The 20,064-nt window shown below is 38.1% G+C and overlaps 1 protein-coding gene across 6 annotated transcripts in view; it reads left to right on the top strand.

The window, feature by feature from the left end:
• LOC109557311 (mitochondrial glutathione transporter SLC25A40) overlaps positions 1-19,706 on the top strand; it is an 83,519-nt gene extending 63,813 nt beyond the window's left edge. For 5 of the 6 annotated variants that reach the window (XM_070787607.1, XM_070787606.1, XM_019958560.2 and 2 more), the window contains 7 exons: positions 5,729-5,796; positions 9,205-9,329; positions 9,951-10,124; positions 11,999-12,108; positions 15,563-15,644; positions 17,868-17,948; positions 18,289-19,706. In XM_070787607.1, the coding sequence (XP_070643708.1) occupies positions 5,729-5,796; positions 9,205-9,329; positions 9,951-10,124; positions 11,999-12,108; positions 15,563-15,644; positions 17,868-17,948; positions 18,289-18,401 (753 nt within the window). In that variant the 3' untranslated portion in view covers positions 18,402-19,706. The remainder of the gene's footprint in view (positions 1-5,728; positions 5,797-9,204; positions 9,330-9,950; positions 10,125-11,998; positions 12,109-15,562; positions 15,645-17,867; positions 17,949-18,288) is intronic. The other variant, XM_019958562.2, reaches the window with a different exon arrangement.
• The last annotated feature ends 358 nt before the right edge of the window (positions 19,707-20,064 follow it).

The following is a 20,064-nucleotide window of genomic DNA, read 5'->3' on the forward strand; positions in this document are numbered from 1 at the left end:
TCGTCTTTACCTGGGCTCTCTTGATGCCATGCAGGCCGACTTGCTAACTCGCAAGTAGAGTGGATCTCGGGCCCCCATGTCCTGGCACCCTTACCCCCTCCTCTTTGTTTGTGCTGCTGCCTCATGGATGGCACATCCTAGTATTTTACAGATGCCACAGTTCACAGTTTAAATAGTTCACAGTTTAAATTCAATTTAAATAGTCTTATGGCAGAAAGTGAAGAACTAAAAAGCCTCTTGATGAAAGTGAAAGAGGAGAGTGAAAAAGTTGGCTTAAAGCTCAACATTCAGAAAACTAAGATCATGGCATCTGGTCCCATCACTTCATGGGAAATAGATGGGGAAACAGTGGAAACAGTGTCAGACTTCATTTTGGGGGGCTCCAAAATCACTGCAGATGGTGACTGCAGCCATGAAATTTAAAGATGCTTACTCCTTGGAAGGAAAGTTATGACCAACCTAGATAGCATATTCAAAAGCAGAGACAGTACTTTGCCAACAAAGGTCTGCCTAGTCAAGGCTATGGTTTTCTCAGTGGTCATGTATGGATGTGAGAGTTGGACTATGAAGAAAGCTGAGCACTGAAGAATTGATGCTTTTGAACTGTGGTGTTGGAGAAGACTCTTGAGAGTCCCTTGGACTGCAAGGAGGTCCAACCAGTCCATCCTAAAGGAGATCAGTCCTGGGTGTTCACTGGAAGGACTGATGCTGAAGCTGAAACTCCAGTACTTTGGCCACCTCGTGCGAAGAGTTGACTCATTGGAAAAGACCCTGATGCTGGGAGGGATTGGGGGCAGGAGGAGAAGGGGATGACAGAGGATGAGATGGCTGGATGGCATCACTGACTCTATGAACATGAGTTTGAGTAAATTCCGGGAATTGGTGATGGACAGGGAGGCCTGGCATGCTGCGATTCATGGGGTCACAAAGAGTCAGACATGATTGAGCGACTGAACTGAACTGAACTGATGTCTTTGAAATAGTTAAAAAGAAGTACATATTTTACCTGTAACCATATATTTACCACCTCTTTTGTTCTTCCTGCCTTTCTGAAGATGATAGTTACTTAGTGCCACCATGACCCTTTATCCTAAAGAATTCTTTCAGCATTTCTATAATGAAGATATTTTGGCAGTGTAATCTCTGTTTTTGTTCTATAGAAATGTCTTTATAAAGCATTTTTGACATCTTTTTGGCAGCATACAGAATTCTGGCTTGCTTTGTTTTTTAGCACCTTAAATGTGTCATTACATTGTCTTTTGGCCTTTCATGTGTCTGCTGAGAAGTTGGTCTTCATTTAATCATCCTTCGTTCTAATGAGGTGGATGAAACTGGAGCCTATTATACAGAGTGAAGTAAGCAGGAAAGAAAAATACCAGTACAGTATACTAACGCATATATATGGAATTTAGAAAGATGGTAATGATAACCCTGTATGCGATGCAGCAAAAGAGACACAGATGTATAGAACAGCCTGTTGGACTCTGTGGGAGAGGGCGACGGTGGTATGATTTGGGAGAATGGCATTGAAACATGTATATTATCATATGTAAAATGAATCGCCAGTCCAGGTTTGATGCATGATATAGGATGCTTGGAGCTGGTGCAGTGGGATGACCAAGAGGGATGGTATGGGGAGAGAGGTGGGAGGGGGTTACAGGATGGGGAACATGTGTACAACCCGTGGCAGATTCATGTTGATGAACCAATACAATAGGGTGAAATAATTAGCCTCCAATTAAATAGAAACCTGGAATGTCAGGTCCATGAATCAAGGCAAATTGAAAGTGGTCAAACAGGAGATGGCAAGAGTGAACGTCGACATTCTAGAAATCAGCGAACTAAAATGGACTGGAATGGGTGAATTTAACTCAGATGACCATTATATCTACTACTGTGGGCAGGAATCCCTTAGAAGAAATGGAGTAGCCATCATAGTCAACAGAAGAGTCCGAAATGCAGTACTTGGATGCAATCTCAAAAACAACAGAATGATCTGTTTGTTTCCAGGGCAAACCATTCAGTATCATAGTAATCCAAGTCTGTGCCCCAGCCACTAACGTTGAAGAAGCTGAAGTTGAACTGTTCTATGAAGACCTACAAGACATGCTAGAACCAACACCAAAAAAAAAAATGTCCTTTTCATCCCATTTTTCTTCATTTGTTTTTTTTTTTTTTTAATTTTTATTTATTTATTTTTTTTTACAATTTTATTTTATTTTATTTTATTTTTTTTATTTTTAAAATTAAAAAAATTTCAGGTATACACGTGCTCCCCATCCTGAACCCTCCTCCCTCCCCCCTCCCCATACCATCCCCCTGGGCCGTCCCAGCGCACCAGCCCCAAGCATCCAGCATCGTGCACTGAACCTGGACTGGCATCTCGTTTCATACATGACATTTCACATGTTTCAATGCCATTCTCCCAAATCTTCCCACCCTCTCCCTCTCCCACAGAGTCCATAAGACTGTTCTATACATCAGTGTCTCTTCTGCTGTCTCGTATACAGGGTTATCGTTACCATCTTTCTAAATTCCATATATATGCGTTAGTATACTGTATTTATGTTTTTCCTTCTGGCTTACTTCACTCTGTATAATAGGCTCCAGTTTCATCCACCTCATTAGAACTGATTCAAATGTATTCTTTTTAATGGCTGAGTAATACTCCATTGTGTATATGTACCACAGCTTTCTTATCCATTCATCTGCTGATGGACATCTAGGTTGCTTCCATGTCCTGGCTATTATAAACAGTGCTGCGATGAACATTGGGGTACACGTGTTTCTTTCCCTTCTGGTTTCCTCACTGTGTATGCCAAGCAGTGGGATTGCTGGATCATAAGGCAGTTCTATTTCCAGTTTTTTAAGGAATCTCCACACTGTTCTCCATAGTGGCTGTACTAGTTTGCATTCCCACCAACAGTGTAAGAGGGTTCCCTTTTCTCCACACCCTCTCCAGCATTTATTATTTGTAGACTTTTGGATCGCAGCCATTCTGACTGGCGTGAAATGGTACCTCATAGTGGTTTTGATTTGCATTTCTCTGATAAGGAGTGATGTTGAGCATCTTTTCATGTGTTTGTTAGCCATCTGTATGTCTTCTTTGGAGAAATGTCTATTTAGATCTTTGGCCCATTTTTTGATTGGGTCATTTATTTTTCTGGAGTTGAGCTGTAGGAGTTGCTTGTATATTTTTGAGATTAGTTGTTTGTCAGTTGCTTCATTTGCTGTTATTTTCTCCCATTCTGAAGGCTGTCTTTTCACCTTGCTAATAGTTTCCTTTGATGTGCAGAAGCTTTTAAGTTTAATTAGGTCCCATTTGTTTATTTTTGCTTTTATTTCCAATATTCTGGGAGGTGGGTCATAGAGGATCCTGCTGTGATGTATGTCAGAGAGTGTTTTGCCTATGTTCTCCTCTAGGAGTTTTATAGTTTCTGGTCTTACGTTGAGATCTTTAATCCATTTTGAGTTTATTTTTGTATATGGTGTTAGAAAGTGTTTTAGTTTCATTCTTTTACAAGTGGTTGACCAGATTTCCCAGCACCACTTGTTAAAGAGATTGTCTTTAATCCACTGTATATTCTTGCCTCCTTTGTCAAAGATAAGCTGTCCATATGTGCGTGGATTTATCTCTGGGCTTTCTATTTTGTTCCATTGATCAATATTTCTGTCTTTGTGCCAGTACCATGCTGTCTTGATAACTGTGGCTTTGTAGTAGAGCCTGAAGTCAGGTAGGTTGATTCCTCCAGTTCCATTCTTCTTTCTCAAGATCGCTTTGGCTATTCGAGGTTTTTTGTATTTCCATACAAATTGTGAAATTATTTGTTCTAGCTCTGTGAAGAATACTGTTGGTAGCTTGATAGGGATTGCATTGAATCTATAAATTGCTTTGGGTAGTATACTCATTTTCACTATATTGATTCTTCCAATCCATGAACACGGTATATTTCTCCATCTATTAGTGTCCTCTTTGCCTTTGACAAAATTCAACACCCATTTATGATAAAAACTCTACAGAAAGCAGGAATAGAAGGAACATACCTCAACATAATAAAAGCTATATATGACAAACCCACAGCAAACATTATCCTCAATGGTGAAAAATTGAAAGCATTTCCTCTAAAGTCAGGAACAAGACAAGGGTGCCCACTTTCACCATTACTATTCAACATAGTTTTGGAAGTTTTGGCTACAGCAATCAGAGCAGAAAAAGAAATAAAAGGAATCCAAATTGGAAAAGAAGAAGTAAAACTCTCACTATTTGCAGATGACATGATCCTCTACATAGAAAACCCTAAAGACTCCACCAGAAAATTACTAGAACTAATCAATGATTATAGTAAAGTGGCAGGATATAAAATCAACACACAGAAATCCCTTGCATTTTTCTTCATTTGTTTTCTCTTCCTTCTTCCAATTTAATTTTAGATTTGTCTTCAGTGACTCCTTGCTGTCTCCTTTCTGCTGTTAAGCCCACTTTTTAAATTTTTCATTTCAGGTTCAGAACTTTCACTTGGCAGTTTTAACAGTAATTATTTCCTTGCTGAATTCCAAATTTGTCCATGCACTATGGACCCATCATCTTTGTAACCCTTGCACATGTTTATAATAGGTGTTTTAGAGTTCTTGTCTGCAGATAGCATCATCTTAATCATCTCAGTGCTGGTTTCTGATGACTACTTTTTCTTTTGTTTCTTTTTATGTCTCATGAATTTTGACTGGATAGTGATCATCATGAAGAATGCTCTGTAAAGACTCTGGGTTCTGTTATATTCTTCCCAACAGTCAGTTCTGTTCTAATAGGCAGTTAACTTTGGCTAGATTCAGACTATACTCAGGCACCACTGTGGTGGGCTGCAGCTGAAATTCCCACCCCGTCTGCCATCCACGGGGTGTCTGGTTTGTTTTTGTTGTCTTCTCCTGGGGCTGCACAATTGAGTTGTGAGCCACATCTTGTGGCTGACTTTGTTGCTAAATTCAAGGGCTTACGTCCTTTGTCTGGAGAAGAAAATGGCAAGCCACCCCAGTGTTCTTGCCTGGAGAATTCCATGGGCAGAGGAGCCTGGAGGGCTAACAGTCCGTGGGGTCACAGAGTCAGACGTGACTGAGCGACTAAAAGGGCAACAACAACATGTCCTCTGTCGCCTCTCTTCCTGGGATTTCCCTTCTAACGTTCCGATTAGTCTACGAGCCTAAACTCTGGTGTTTGCTATCTCAAGCAAGTAAATGTACTGTTCCTTGCAGCTCCCACGGGCAAAAAGCTGTAAATGTGCAAACCTCATTCATGGGACTTTGACTTTTAACAGTAAGCTTCCCTCTAGCTTCTAGTTGCTTTTTGTTCTTCCTCAGAGGTTTCAAATATTGGGTTTAAATAATGTTTTCTCAGATCTCATAATGGGAGAGGAGAGTTATTCTAACTTTCTGCCATCCCTCCACTTCCTTTTTATAATAATCTTCAAAAAACATTGCTTCTCAGCCCTAAGTAGAACCATCCCAAGCTGAGTAATGTAGGTTTATTTTGTAAGCAGGAACTGTGATTTAGAAATGCTTTATTTCTGTCTGGAAGTTGAGAAAAATTCTTTTTTTTTTCCTTTTTAAATAATGGGCATATATAAATCTGGGAAGCTTTTATTTTAGAAATAAATGCTTAAAAGAATCAAATACCGTTTATCACTATAAACATTTTTGTTTATTTTGACCACTTTTTTTTCTATTACAATTTTAGGATGCTTTTTTGAAAATCATTCGAAATGAGGGCATTAAATCCCTGTGGAGTGGCCTTCCTCCTACGTTGTAAGTTGAAATTTAGTATTTTTCTTATTTAGTGATGGTAGTGGTTTTGTTTTGCCTTATCAGTATGATGGGACATCATGCATTTTGAATATCAGAACATTTCATTTTCAAGAGCATTGTTTTGTGACTCTCACAACTACCCCACATTTAATGATTGGCTAGAAGGACTCACAGGATGTATACTAATGTCTGTGGTTTATTACTGCAAAAGGCAGGAAGTGGAATCAGTAAGGAGAAAAGCCACGAAGCAGAATCAGTGAGGGGAGAGGCATGGAGCACAATCAGTGAGGGGAAAGGCATGAGGCTGAATCAGTGAGGGGAGAGGCATGGAGCACAATCAGTGATGGGAGAGGAATGGAGCGGAATCAGTGAGGGGAGAGGCATGGAGCGGAATCAGTGAGGGGAGAGGCATGGAGCGGAATCAGAGAGGGGAAAGGAATGGAGTGAAATCAGTGAGGGGAGAGGCATGGAACAGAATCAGTGAAGGGAGAGGCATGAAGCAAATCAGTGAGGAGAGAGGCATGGAGCGGACTCAGTGAGGAGAGAGGCATGGAGGGGACTCAGTGAGGGGGAAAGACATGAAGCGGAATCAGTGAGGGGAGAGGCATGGAGCAGAATGGAGAGGCATGGAGCGGAATCAATTAGGGGAGAGGCATGGAGTGGAATCAGTGAAGGCAGAGGCATGGAGCAAAATCAGTGAGGGGAGAGGCATGGAACGGAATCAGTGAGGGGAAACGATGGAGCAGTATCAGTGAGGAGAGAGGCATGGAGTGGTTGAGTGCGGGGAGAGGCATGGAGCGGAATCAGTGAGGGGAAAAGACATGAAGCAGAATCAGTGAGAAGCGGCATGGAGCGGAATCAGTCAGGGGAGAGGCATGGAGTAGTTGAGTGAGGGGAGAGGCATGGAGTGGAATCAGTGAGGGGAAAAGGCATGAAGCGGAATCAGTCAGGGGAGAGGCATGGAGCGGTTGAGTGAGGGGAGAGGCATGGAGCGGAATCAGTGAGGGGAAATGACATGAATCGGAATCAGTGAAGGGAGAGGCATGGAGCGGAGTCAATGAGGGGAAAGACATGGAGCAGAATCAGTGAAGGGAGAGGCATGAAGCGGAATCACTGAGGAGAAAAGACATGAAGTGGAATCAATGAGGGGAGAGGCATGGAGTGCAATGGGGAGGCATGGAGCGGTTGAGTGAGGGGAGAGGCATGGAACGGAATCAGTGAGGGGAAAAGACATGAAGCGGAATCAGTGAAGGGAGAGGCATGAAGTGGAATCAGTGAGGAGAAAAGACATGAAGCGGAATCAGTGAGGGGAGAGGCATGGAGCGGAATGGAGAGGCATGGAGCGGAATCAGTGAGGGGAGAGGCATAGAGCGGAATTAATGAGGGGAAAGGCATGGAGCGGAATCAGTGATGGGAGAGGCATGGAATGGAATCAGGGAGGGGAAAGGCATGGAGCGGAATCAGTGAGGAAAAAAGACATGGAGCGGAGTCAGTGAGGGGAGAGGCATGGAGCGGAATGGAGAGGCATGGAGCGGAATCAATTAGGGGAACGGCATGGAGCAGAATCAGTGAGGGGAGAGGCATGGAGCAGAATCAGTGAGGGGAAAGGCATGAAGTGGAATCAGTGAGGGGAGAGGCATGGAGTGGAATCAGTGAGGGGAAAAGACATGAAGTGGAATCAGTGAAGGGAGAGGCATGAAGTGAAATCAGTCAACGGAGAGGCACGAAGTGGAATCAGTGAGGGTCAGGCATGGCGGGGTCTTAGTGAGGGGGGAGGCGCAACAGGACCTGGCCAGCAGAGTCCTCCCGAGACCCCGCTGGTGACACGAAGGGCGCTCTGCGTCTCCCAGCCCCGGGCTGTCACCGCAAGTTCAGGGGTTCTTCCTTACCAGCAATTGAATCTGAGTGTAGGGTTTGCACTGGGGCTAATGATACAGCATGCTGTGTTCATGACTGGCTGTGGTTACTGAAACTCCAGCCCCCCAAAAAGAAGCAGATGTTTGCCAAAACTCACATCATTTGCACAGATCATTGCAGGCAAGCTCGTTTAGTGCTCCAGACGTACAGAAAAGCCTTGTTACAGGGAGTATTTCGAGGGCTAAATTCCTCTAAGATGACCCAAGGTCAATTAGACAAATAGGCCCTCCTGAAGATACTGGATTTGGGGCAGAAGCATTCTTTATTTTTCCATGTTCAGAAATTAAGAAACTAGTGTTCGTTTCGGTTTTTATTTTACTAAAATAATGAGAGGTATTGTGCTATTTATACTTCTTTTCCAGATAATTAAATTCTGTACTAACTAGCTATTACGTGAATTCATATGACAAGCTAGTAAGGCTGAATGTAAAAATTCCAATTAATACCTTGCCTTTCTCTGCCTCGTTTCTTTCTGATTTATCTTGTTATGGAGCACATTAGTCAGTTTTGAGGCACCTACTCTAAACAGTGCCTAAGGTTATAAGGTTGGTGATAGATCCAGGAGCAGCAGTCAGTCCTGTTCCTAAGTTCTCATCACCACACTTCTCTGTTGAGTATTAGGTGTTCCCACGTGTGGTCTGTGATAGTCCTTTGGTTAGACCAGAAACAGAGACTGGTTTCTTGTTGCGCTAAATCTTTATGACATGATAGTACCTTCGACTTTGTATTTAATTAATAACTCCCTCCTGATATTTTCATTTGAAAGAATGTCATTGGAATTTCCTTTGAGTATATATAATTCTGGTGATGTTATTTTCAGTTATAAGTAGGTATGACATGGTCCACAGTTCAAAAGTATTTTATAATTGTGCTTGTACTTTTTTACAAGTAATATTTACAAGATTTTTTACTTTAGTGATTTTCATGTTACCGTAATGTATGTAGTTGGGAATGAAGACCAGACACAGAATAAGTCAAGACGACTTATTTGTCTTTTCTTATTTATGACCTGACTGGGTGCTCTAAACTTACCTTCTCTACTACATTACAAATCTCTGGAGAGCAGAAACCTACTTTACATCTTTTGTTGTCTAAGTTAAACACTGCTAATTCTTAAAGAAAAACTGATCTCACAGCTGATTTGCTGTGGTTTTCAGCTTCTGTAAAATAGGAGGATCTTCATTTTTACTTCCCAGGTGGTGCAGTTGGTAAAGAACCCACCTGCCAGTGTGGGAGACACAAGAGGTGTGGGTTTGACACCTGGGTCAGGAGGAGCCCCTGGAGAAGGAAGTGTCAACCCACTCTGGTGTACTTGCCTGGGAAGTCCCATGGACAGAGGAGTGTGGCGGGCTGCAGTCCATGGGGTCTCAGAGAGTCTGATATGACTGAGCACACATGCTCTGTGCACTGTGTCTTGTGCTTCATAATAATGTAAGACTATGTTTCAGCCTTTTGATAGTGCTGTACTAATCTTTTCGTTTGTTCTAACAGAGTGATGGCAGTTCCTGCCACAGTTATTTATTTTACCTGCTATGATCAATTAACTGCTCTTCTGAGATCTAAATTAGGAGAAAATGAAAGCCGAATACCAATTGTTGCTGGAATCGTGGCCAGACGTAAGTAATAAATTCACAATGTTTTCATTCTGATTTCTACTTAAAGCTTGCTTTAAAATGTTTACAGTCATAGAGAATTTCGAGTAGTGTATTGCTAACGGTTTATTTTGCATCATATTTGTCCTCATATGTCAACACATATGCTCTAGCGGTCATATTGTGTGGTGACTGCCATCAGAATGGGACAGGATCAGCCTATCCTGTTAATTCTTGGACAGAGGTTTTAGATTTGAGATTGTAGACCTTAGATTCTAGATTTTAGGATAATAACACAGAGTCTAATTAAAGCCAGAGTCTTTTATCATTTTCTGTATACACTTTGTGATTCAGAGTTTAATCAGAAGGACATTTTTCTCTGTGTAGTGGAAGTGAGGTTTATAATAGTCCTGGTTGATGTATAGTGGCTGTGGAACTGCTCTTGAAAGAGTAAAGTGTGTGAAATACCTTTATCAGGGGAAAAAAAATCTGAGCCAGGATGTTGCCATCATTAGATACTAGATACAGTTTGCAGACATTTCAGAATAAAATTTAAAATACGAAAATGCATGAAATACTCATTTCTGCACGCATGTTTTCATAATGCATGGCTTTGCTTTTGTTGTATTCGCTTGTTTTGTACAGTTGGTGCAGTGACTGTAATAAGTCCACTGGAATTGATCAGAACCAAGATGCAATCTAAGAAGTTTTCTTACGAGGAACTGCATCGATTTGTCAGCAAGAAAGTATCTGAAGATGGTTGGATTTCCCTCTGGAGGGGCTGGGCTCCTACCATTCTTAGAGATGTACCATTCTCAGGTAGGATTTATCTGCTACATTTTAAGTAGCTTTGTATGTACCACTTTTAAATGAAGGAAATTCTAGACTCTTTAAGGCTAAAGGTAAGTTACTGTCTTAGGTGACCACACACACCTCGTTCAGCATGGCTCTCTCAGATCTTGATGAGTATTTATTTAATGAACGGTTTCTGTTTCAAGCCTGGTTTTCTTTTCTCTTTGTTTTCTTTCTTTTTAAATATCAATTGGTGAGTACTCATATGTAGGTAATGAAGCTACCTTTAAAATTATTGTAAAGAAGTCACAATTAGTAAGATATGCAAAGTACTATGAATCAAAATATCATAACATTTAAGACCACCTGTGAATTATATTGACTCCTACTTTTTTCAGTTATTAAAAATCTCTCCCACTTGAGTGAGTGTCTTGTAGGGACTATTATAAATCAGATTCAAGATGGTGCTAATCATTGAATTATGAAGAGGGAGAAAATCATGAAGAAATACAAAATTAACTTATAGAATGTGCATACTTCAGTAGTACTTCTCTTGTGAAACTGATGTTTCCATTTAAAACCTGGAAGAAAGAATTATTGAGGACCATTGTATTAACATTCCACATTCTTTCTCCCTTTGATTTAATCCTTTGCTTGGACTCCTGTTCACAGTCCTGTATCTTTCCCTTTCCATTAGTATTTTTCTTCAACTTTTGTGTTCAGCTGTGCTTTTTAGAAACACCATGGATTCCTAGACCAATACTTTTTCATTTTTTGTTTTGATGTTTTATACATAAAAAGTAGTAAGGATATAAATTACCAAGTGCACTAATAAACACCTGTGACATCACCACCTCTGTATATGAATTAGAACACTGCAGTTTTTAAAATCATGAAACCACGTATGTCCACCTCCACTGTCACATCCTTAGTGGTAACCTCTTACCTGAATTTTTATCATTTATTTGATTTTAAAAAGTAGTTTTATCACATGTGTATTATTGCTAAACAATGGTATTCAGTTTTGCCTATTTTTGAGGTATAAAATTTATTTTACTTGGAAATATTCCTTAAGTTTTGTTTTATATGTGCAACTGTTTTTTTTTTCACTCTTGTTTTTACATGAATAAACAAGTAAACAATGCTGTGAACATTTTTTAAGTCTCTTACTGGGTATGTACAAGAATCTGCAGCTTTTAGTGCCTATTTAAAAAAATCTATTAAAAAAATGTTTTCCAGGTGTTTGTGGATGTTGCAATGTGAGTTGATTTTTTGTCTGTTAGCTTATATTCAGCTTCTTCTAAAACTTATAAATTCTAATTTGTCTGCCTTTTTTCTATGTAGACAATAATGTGTTAATTATAACTATTTCATTTTTAAGTTCGTGATGAATATCCTTTATCCAGTTGAAAAAGCTGCCATTTATTCCTAGGTTTCTAAGAAATTTCTTTGAATGCTTTTCCATCATTTTTCGATTGTTCTACAATTCTGTTAATGTGGCACAGGGCATCTAAAGCATTTCTGTTTATCACCATTGTGTTTATCAGATAACCTAATTTAGTCATGGTGTGTGATAGCTCATGAAATACTTGTTTTTCTTTTTTTGGAGTTTTACATCAGTATTCATGAGATGTGACTCTCCTTTCTTCTCGTGTTCTTGTTGGGTTTTGAGATTAAAGTCCTACTTTTAATGATGCATAGTTTTGTTTATAAGACTCCTAGAATATTACTGAGAATTTGGTTACTATTTTTACAAATTTCAGCCAGTATTTGTCTAAATAGAAAGCAAGGTGTATCAATATTAGAATTCTCCTTTCATTTAATATATAATATTCTTCAAATATTTTCCATAAAGTCCACATTTCATTTCTAAATGTGTTCATTCTATTCTGTTTTTGTAGCAATGTACTGGTATAACTATGAAGTCTTAAAGAAGTGGTTGTGTGCAAAATCTGGCTTATATGAACCAACATTTATGATCAACTTTACCTCAGGGGCATTGTCTGGTTCTGTAAGTTTATTCTTTTGTTATTATATTCCAAAATAGTGATAATTGTCTTACTAAAACAGAACAAAATATTATGTACCATTTCATGTCTATTGAGATAGAACAACTTTAAAGTAGTGCATCCTCAAAGTGCTAAGTATTTACTACCCTATTTTGAAGATAAATTATCAGTACTAGCCATTAAATATTTTAAAATGCATTTTATATCTCTCTTTATTACAAGTACATTATGTCTTTCTGAAACTTTTGACCTTGTTAGATCATTAGTTATGATAATGAGTTTAGATAGTACTTTATTACACAAAGTATTTGGCAATTTGGTCATTAAATACCAGTAGATCTTGTTAGTTAATAGTTTATAAATGTTATCTCTTATGTATCATCTGATTGAGTAGAAGTAATTGCATCCTTTTCTGCTAATTCCTGTTTCTTTGGGAACATTCTAGCTGAGTGCCTCTTAAAAGAATTAAAAAAAAACTTTACAATTAGAAGGGAGCAGTACCCAGTGACAGAGAAGGCAATGGCACCCCACTCCAGAACTCTTGCCTGGAAAATCCCATGGGTGGAGGAGCCTGGAAGGCTGCAGTGCATGGGGTCGCTAGAGTCAGACATGACTGAGCAAGTTCACTTTCACTTTTCACTTTCATGCATTGGAGAAGGAAATGGCAACCCACTCCAGTGTTCTTGCCTGGAGAATCCCAGGGACGGGGGAGCCTGGTGGGCTGCCGTCTATGGGGTCGCACAGAGTCGGACACGACTGAAGCGACTTAGCAGCAGCAGCAGTACCCAGTGACCATTTTTCGGTAGTAGGGAGTTCACCTTTGGCCACTCCTCCACATAATGAAAACTCATGTAGTGGGCCTTTATGCAGATTCTTATCACCATGATCTTGGACACAGCTTTCTTATCCCCATACACTTAGAGAATGAATTTGTGATGACACAGTGATGTGCTGACATATTGGAACCAGATAAATAGAGTGAAGGAGCACAGTGTAGTCATAGAGACTGGCAGAAAAATATTGGAGTCACTGTCAGAAAACCTAGGCTACAGAAGACACTGAGATTGTGTTCAAAATTGAGACGTGAAGATTCTTGGGTCTGGTATATGTCAAATTAACCCTAGTGGAGTTTAAATATATTGAGGCAAAAGAGCAATTCTTTGTAGCAATTTAAGAAGTTAGAATACCAGCAAAATCTTTATGATTAATTATTTCTATTTGTGAGGTGATTAACTTACAAATTTTATTTATGTCTTAATCCACCATGAATGATAAAAAACAAGTACCATTTATGTTTAGTGATCCATAACAATCGTAGAACCAATTCTGTACTTAGTACTTTATGTAAAAAAAAAAAAAGCTGAATGGCTGTAGGGTGTTGTCCCAGCTTTCCAGTAATGAAAGAATGTTGTTTTACTATTTCTTACCTAACACAGAAAATATATTTTTTAAATCTTTAATAACTTAGAAAATATTACTGCCTTTTAACTGTTAAACAAATAAAAATGTGTCTGCAACAGGAAAAGCACATCAGTGGGATAACGTCCAGGCTTTCTCTTAGAAAACCGAACAGCCTAAAGCCTGTTATTCTGTAGAGTGTCAGGCTCATACCCATCGTTGCTACCTTTGATATGCCCATCAGCCCTCCCTATCCAGGGGTTCTGCATCTGCAGATTGAATCAATTTGATTCTTGGCTATTGAATCCACAGGTGTGGAACCACAGACACGGCGCCCAATTGTGCTGTGCCATTTTATATCAGGGACAGATACTCCACAGGTTTCAGCATCTGTAGCCAATACACCTCAGATACTAAAGGACAACTATATGTGTTAGATTGTGGAGAAACGATAATTGATTTTATCTTACCTGAGATCTTTGAAACTGATTTCAAGAACTTAAATCTCTTTACATTGATGGGTGAAATAAAAATAGATGACTTTAAAGGTCATTTTATGAGCATATTGGCCAAATGTAAGTTGGGAAACAGAAAATAGAGACTAGGTTTTACTTTGCATGACTGTTATATCAAATATAAGCCATTCTTAAGGGAATTTGTTCTTTCAGAAAACCTTTCTTGCTTAATTAAGGCATTGTGGAAATAACTGTTAAATTGATTAATTTGAAGTTTTTAATTATTTTAATTGGAGGCTAATTACTTTACAATATTGTAGTGGTTTTGCCATACATTGACATGAATCAGCCATGGGTGTACATGTGTTCCCCATCCTGAACCCCGCTCCTACCTCCCTCCCCATCCCATCCCTCAGGGTCATCCCAGTGCACCAGCCCTGAGCACCCTGTCTCATGCTCGAACCTGGACTGGTGATCTGTTTCACATATGGTAATATACATGTTTCAGTGCTGTTCTTTCAGATCATCCCACCCTTGCCTTCTCCCACAGAGTCCAAAAGTCTGTTCTTTACATCTGTGTCTCTTTTCCTGTCTCGCATATAGGGTCATCACTACCATCTTTCTAAATTCCATGTATATGCGTTAATATACTGTATTGGTGTTTTTCTGACTTGTTTCGCTCTGTATAATAGGCTCCCAGTTTCATCTACCTCATGAGAACTATTCAAATGGATTCTTTTTAATAGCTGAGTAATATTCCATTGTGTATATGTACCACAACTTTCTTATCCATTCCTCTGCCAATGGACGTCTAGGTTGCTTCCATGTCCTGGCTTTTATAAACAGTGCTGCGATGAACACTGGGGCACATGTGTCTCTTTCAATTCTGGCTTCCCTGGTGTGTATGCCCAGCAGTGGGATTGCTGGGTCGTATGGCAGTTCTATTTCCAGTTTTTTAAGGAATCTCCACACTATTCTCCATAGTGGCTGTACTAGTTTGCATTCCCATCAACAGTGTAAGACTGTTCCCTTTTCTCCGCATCCTCCAGCATTTTTGTTTGTAGACTTTTTGATAGCAGCCATTCTGATCGGCATGAGATGGCACCTCATTGTGGATGTTGAAACCCATAAAGAAAACATATGTAGCACTAAAAGTTCAAAAGTCCATTTTCTTTAATTTTTTTTAACAATTTTAAAAACATTTGGAAAATTGTAAATGCTATTTACTAAGTACTTTAATTTCTGCTTTAAAATACATATTATGCCTTCATCTGTGGTAAAGGAATAATGGAACACACAGGAGCATCAGAAATTGTTATTACTGGTTTTGCAGTCAGAGGTCTGGTTGGAATTCTGACTGCCAACTAGTGTAGTGTGACCTCAGGAATATAGGGGGACTGTTCTCTTAGTCCTGAACTTTGGGAGGAATACACAAGACTTTATCTGTTCTCTTCAACAGGAGCTTCTCTTAAACATCCCTGGTTTCACTTTATGTTTCAGTTTAGTTATGATTTTATTACTGTGTTTATTAAGTAATATGCTAATTAGAGTATAAAATACTTTGGGAAAAATTTAAATTTAAATTAATTTTATTTTTTGTTAGTTTGCAGCTGTTGTAACTTTGCCATTTGATGTGGTAAAAACACAAAAGCAGACCCAACTTTGGATATATGAAAGCCAGAAAAGTAAGTTTAATTAATTTAAAATGTGTCTAAGGTGCCATGAAAAATATTTTCTTTCTAGATAGTTAGGAATATCTAAGGTACGGAAGACAAGATTCCCCCTGCCCCTTGGTTGCCTTCCTCTCTACTTAACTCAAACTAATGTATTGTTAGAATGGAGTACCCAGAAAAACTTCTAAACCTAAACAAAAAATTTAAGAAATTTTAAAGACTATATTAGTATGCATATACATATTATTTTTTCTTTTCTATTTTTTAGCTTCCCTTCTGATGTGTTTTTTTTTTCCCCCTGCCTGTTATCCCATCTACTTCTTTATAACCTGTAATTTCTTCTAGAACAAAACTGTCCTGGGGCCTTCCCCTTTAATGCAGAAGGTGCAGGTTTGATCCCTGGTTGGGGAGCTTAAGATCCCACATGCCTCCTGGCCAAAACACCAAAACATAAAACAGAAGCAATACTGAACAACCACAATGAAGAATTTAACAATGGTCCATATTTATAAAAAAATACTATTAGTTGCTTCTACTAGATTCATTCTGTTATTATTACAGAAAGTGTAGCAAGCCCACTGGAAATAGGGCTTTGTTTCTGAAACATAAAATTGTTAGGATTTGATCATTTGGATGGTCAGTAGAGGAGTGTTTATTGTTGTCTGTGCTTGAAATATTAATAACCACAGTGTTTCCTTACAGTGTATGGAGTTGCTTTTCCCCTGTAGAAAGAGCTCTGGGACGTTGGATCTTTAGGCAGGGCTCTGCTTCCTTCCAGTTGAGATGTCTTCTTGTTCGTCGTCTTTTACATTCATCTCACCCTACTATTAAAATAGAGACCAGTTTGAAACTTGAGCTCCGTAAGATTAGAAATACCCAGCTACTTAGCCTCCTTTCTTTACTAGTTGTTTCCAAAGTTGAAAACAATTAAACAAGGAGTATAAGTTGTCAACTTGTAGTATAAAGCTTTTGTCACTGACTGTTCTTAGAGAGTTAAATTTCAGTCATAAATACTTTGTTCTTGGTTTAAAAATGTATCCTTTCTGTTTGGTTGCTCTAATTACTGTAGTTATACTTACACTATTTATATAGATAGTTTAGCTTCTTAAATGACAAGGCCTCATTTATCTTCATAGGGAATCTGATATTATATAGAAGACATTTTGAGATAATGAGCCCCTCTTCATTAAGTTGCAGATTCTACAGAGCTGTTACTGAATGATCCCTTTGCCTAATTTTCCCTTTTTCCCTAGGCACACGTACTGAAATGTACTTTAACCCTAATGACTCAGAGTAGTCCTCACTGTACACACTGATCACTGTAGTTTCATAGCACAGCTCTCAGAAGCCAGTAAGACCATTAGGAGTGTCTGCCTAGCACGCACTGGTCTGGGAAGACTGAAATCCTCAGCTGTCACAGTGGTAGGATGCCCACCTTTTAGCAGATTTTTTTTCACCTTTAGCGTCTGTAGTCTGGGGGCTAAGCCAGCTGCTTAGAATCACTGTGTACAACGAAGGTCAGTGAACTTTGTGTATGTACAGCACATTCATGAGGTTTATGTTTGAATCTGAGTAACATCTATTTTTGCTGATTTCAAAAGATGTATAAATCTGTTTCTTTACTGTGTTCCAGACACTTGAGCAGTTGCAAATAAGTGAGATGTTACTGTTAGTTACAGGAAAACTTCCCTTCAGAGGAGACAGGACGGATTTATTTCAAGACTAGCACATCTATTCAGAAAGATTCTAGTAAAGTGGAGCCTCCCTAGGGAGAATAAGCTATTTTTCCTTAAAGCTTCTCTTTGGGGAAAAAAGTTTTTTTAATGTATGCACTAAAAGTACAATGAAAAATGGTTATCGTGGCTTCACTTGGGGAACCCCATGAAAATTCCTGTACATCTTTAAAAATTTTTCCATTATGAAAGATTTTTAAGATACGGAAAAAAGTATAAAGGACACACATCACCAAGCTTAAACATCAATTCAGGAGAGGCTTTCTGTATGTTCCTCCTTGATTGCATCTGGTCCTGTGTACCTTAAAAGTGCCTTTAAAAATTCTTTTTAATGAATCCAACTATTAAAAATAAGATTTAAAATAGTTCTTTATGTAAACAGATCTGTTCTTATTATACTGAAATGATATATCCCAAAGCCCATAAACACTCTTTTATGTGTATTTATCTATATTAGAAATTAAGTGGTAATTTATAATAGCATCGTTTCTTTAACATTTAGTTTCTATGCCTTTGCAAATGTCAACCTGGACTATAATGAAGAACATTGTTGCTAAGAATGGATTTTCTGGATTATTTACAGGTAAAAATATTTCCTTTACCAAACTGTTGACTAAAATGTTTACTTTTTCCTTTTAAATTAATTGCCTTTCAGCAGAAAATTTTTGAAAATATTCCTCATTTACTATTTCCTCCTAAATATCTTTGCTGTAAGTTTAAAAATTTTAAATACCAGTTGCTTTTGAAGTAATTTGGAATCAAAGTGAGGAGTGAACAATTGGGCTTGTTCTTTGACACCAGTTATGGGACAGTGTTTTATATGTTACCTCACTTAATTTGATAACTGTCAGAATGAAACCAAATAAATTACATTTTAAAATGTATGGTAAAATTTAGTCTGAACTTTTCTCTTCCCTTTTTAGGACTGATTCCTCGTTTAATTAAAATTGCTCCTGCTTGTGCTGTTATGATCAGTACATATGAATTTGGGAAGTCTTTTTTCCAGAAACAAAATGCTCAAAGACAGCGATACTAGACATGCTGTTTCAACCTGAAATAACAGCCATGACCAAATAATAAGAGGAGACTCTTAGGCAAGAGCTTTTTTTCACTTTTTTTGCTATTATCTTACAGTGGTTTTCTATCATTCTTATCTATAATTTAAACGAATAGTAAATCTCTACTTTGCCTTTAATCATTCTAATTTCAAATTTTTATCCTAGTTTTTGAGAATTAGAATTCCAGAAATCATAACCATTGAGCATTCTTGTAAAGAAGAGAAAAATTATTCTACACTGAAAGCAATAATCTCAGAGTTTGGTACAGATTTCTGTGTAACTTCATCCTGTTGGGAGTGTCAGAGTCGTCAGACATTTTTGCAGTTGTGTGCTGAATGATGTACAGAGTCTAAAAGAATTCCCAAGTCTTTTATACACATTTAAATCATGGACGTAGATACTTAAGTGTTTCAACAAAGTAGATAATGGAAAGCAGTCTTTAAATATTATTATTCACATCATTTACCAAATATTGCCTATCAGTTATTTTCTTTAATTCATATGTATTTGGGTGTTTCCCCTGCTACCCCGCCCTGTTACTATTTTAAGGCCTCATGTGTATTAAGATTTCTCTGATCTGAGGTATGACTATCTTACATTCATGAACCAAAAATATAACTTGTGTGATATTGATGCTGCTATTTTTGATGTCTAAAGACCCCGTATTATCTACTGTTTCTGTGAGAGAGCGCGTTCACTGACTGTATTCAATGTTCACTTCAAACTTGGGTGTTCAGTGGAAAAGCACGTTGCATTCAGGCAGTGAGAAGGCTGTTTCAGCACAAGAAAGGCCTCTGGTTTCAGCTGTCTTGCCATCAGGTATTACCGTTTGTGAAGTTCTCTAGGTCACGTCTGTTCGCTTGTTCTAACATCACTGAGACAGAGTATGTTCAACATGTCCCTTGACTTTACACATCTCACACAAGTGTGCTAGACAAGGAACTACCCAGCTAGTTTCCTTGAAGAAAGAGCTTTTGGTCACTGGAGGCTAATGCCTAAGAAGTTTAGTTTATGAATGTAAGAATGAAAAAGAATATGATTTCAAGACAAACAATATTTTTAAATATTTTTGTTTTTCTCAGGATCTGTATACTCTAAGAAAAAGCACTTTATTGCAGTCTATCTGTATTTTATGAAAATGTGAAGCATTTTTTCCCTAAAATAGAGTAATATATATTTAAGTGACAAATCTCTAGTGTTGGTAGGAATTAATGTATTTTCTAATATAGTAGAAAACTATTTAATGTTTCACCTGAAATAAACTATATAGGGTTTGTATTTAAGCTGTTTGTGTTTATTTTATCCTGTGTTGATTTACCTTAAGTTTGCAACATATATATCCATAAAAATATAAATACATTTTCATTGCAATATTTTGTGCTTTCTTAAAGCTACCACTGTGCTTCTAGCTAAATACTTTCATATAAAATTATGTTAATGCTATACTATCAACATATATATAAAACACACATGGAAGTTTATCTTGAACACTGAATTTAACAGTATTCAATTTAAATTTACCTTTGTTCTGCTGTGCTTCTTTTGGGTAACTGGTAGGAAAAGGCAGAAAAATTTAGATTTTGAACAACAGTCTCAGAAAACAGTTATATTTTTCAAGTTAATGTTACTTATAAACAAACA

This window comes from Bos indicus, chromosome 4, assembly GCF_029378745.1.
Source record: "Bos indicus isolate NIAB-ARS_2022 breed Sahiwal x Tharparkar chromosome 4, NIAB-ARS_B.indTharparkar_mat_pri_1.0, whole genome shotgun sequence".
In the NCBI taxonomy this organism is placed as follows: Eukaryota; Metazoa; Chordata; class Mammalia; order Artiodactyla; family Bovidae; genus Bos; species Bos indicus.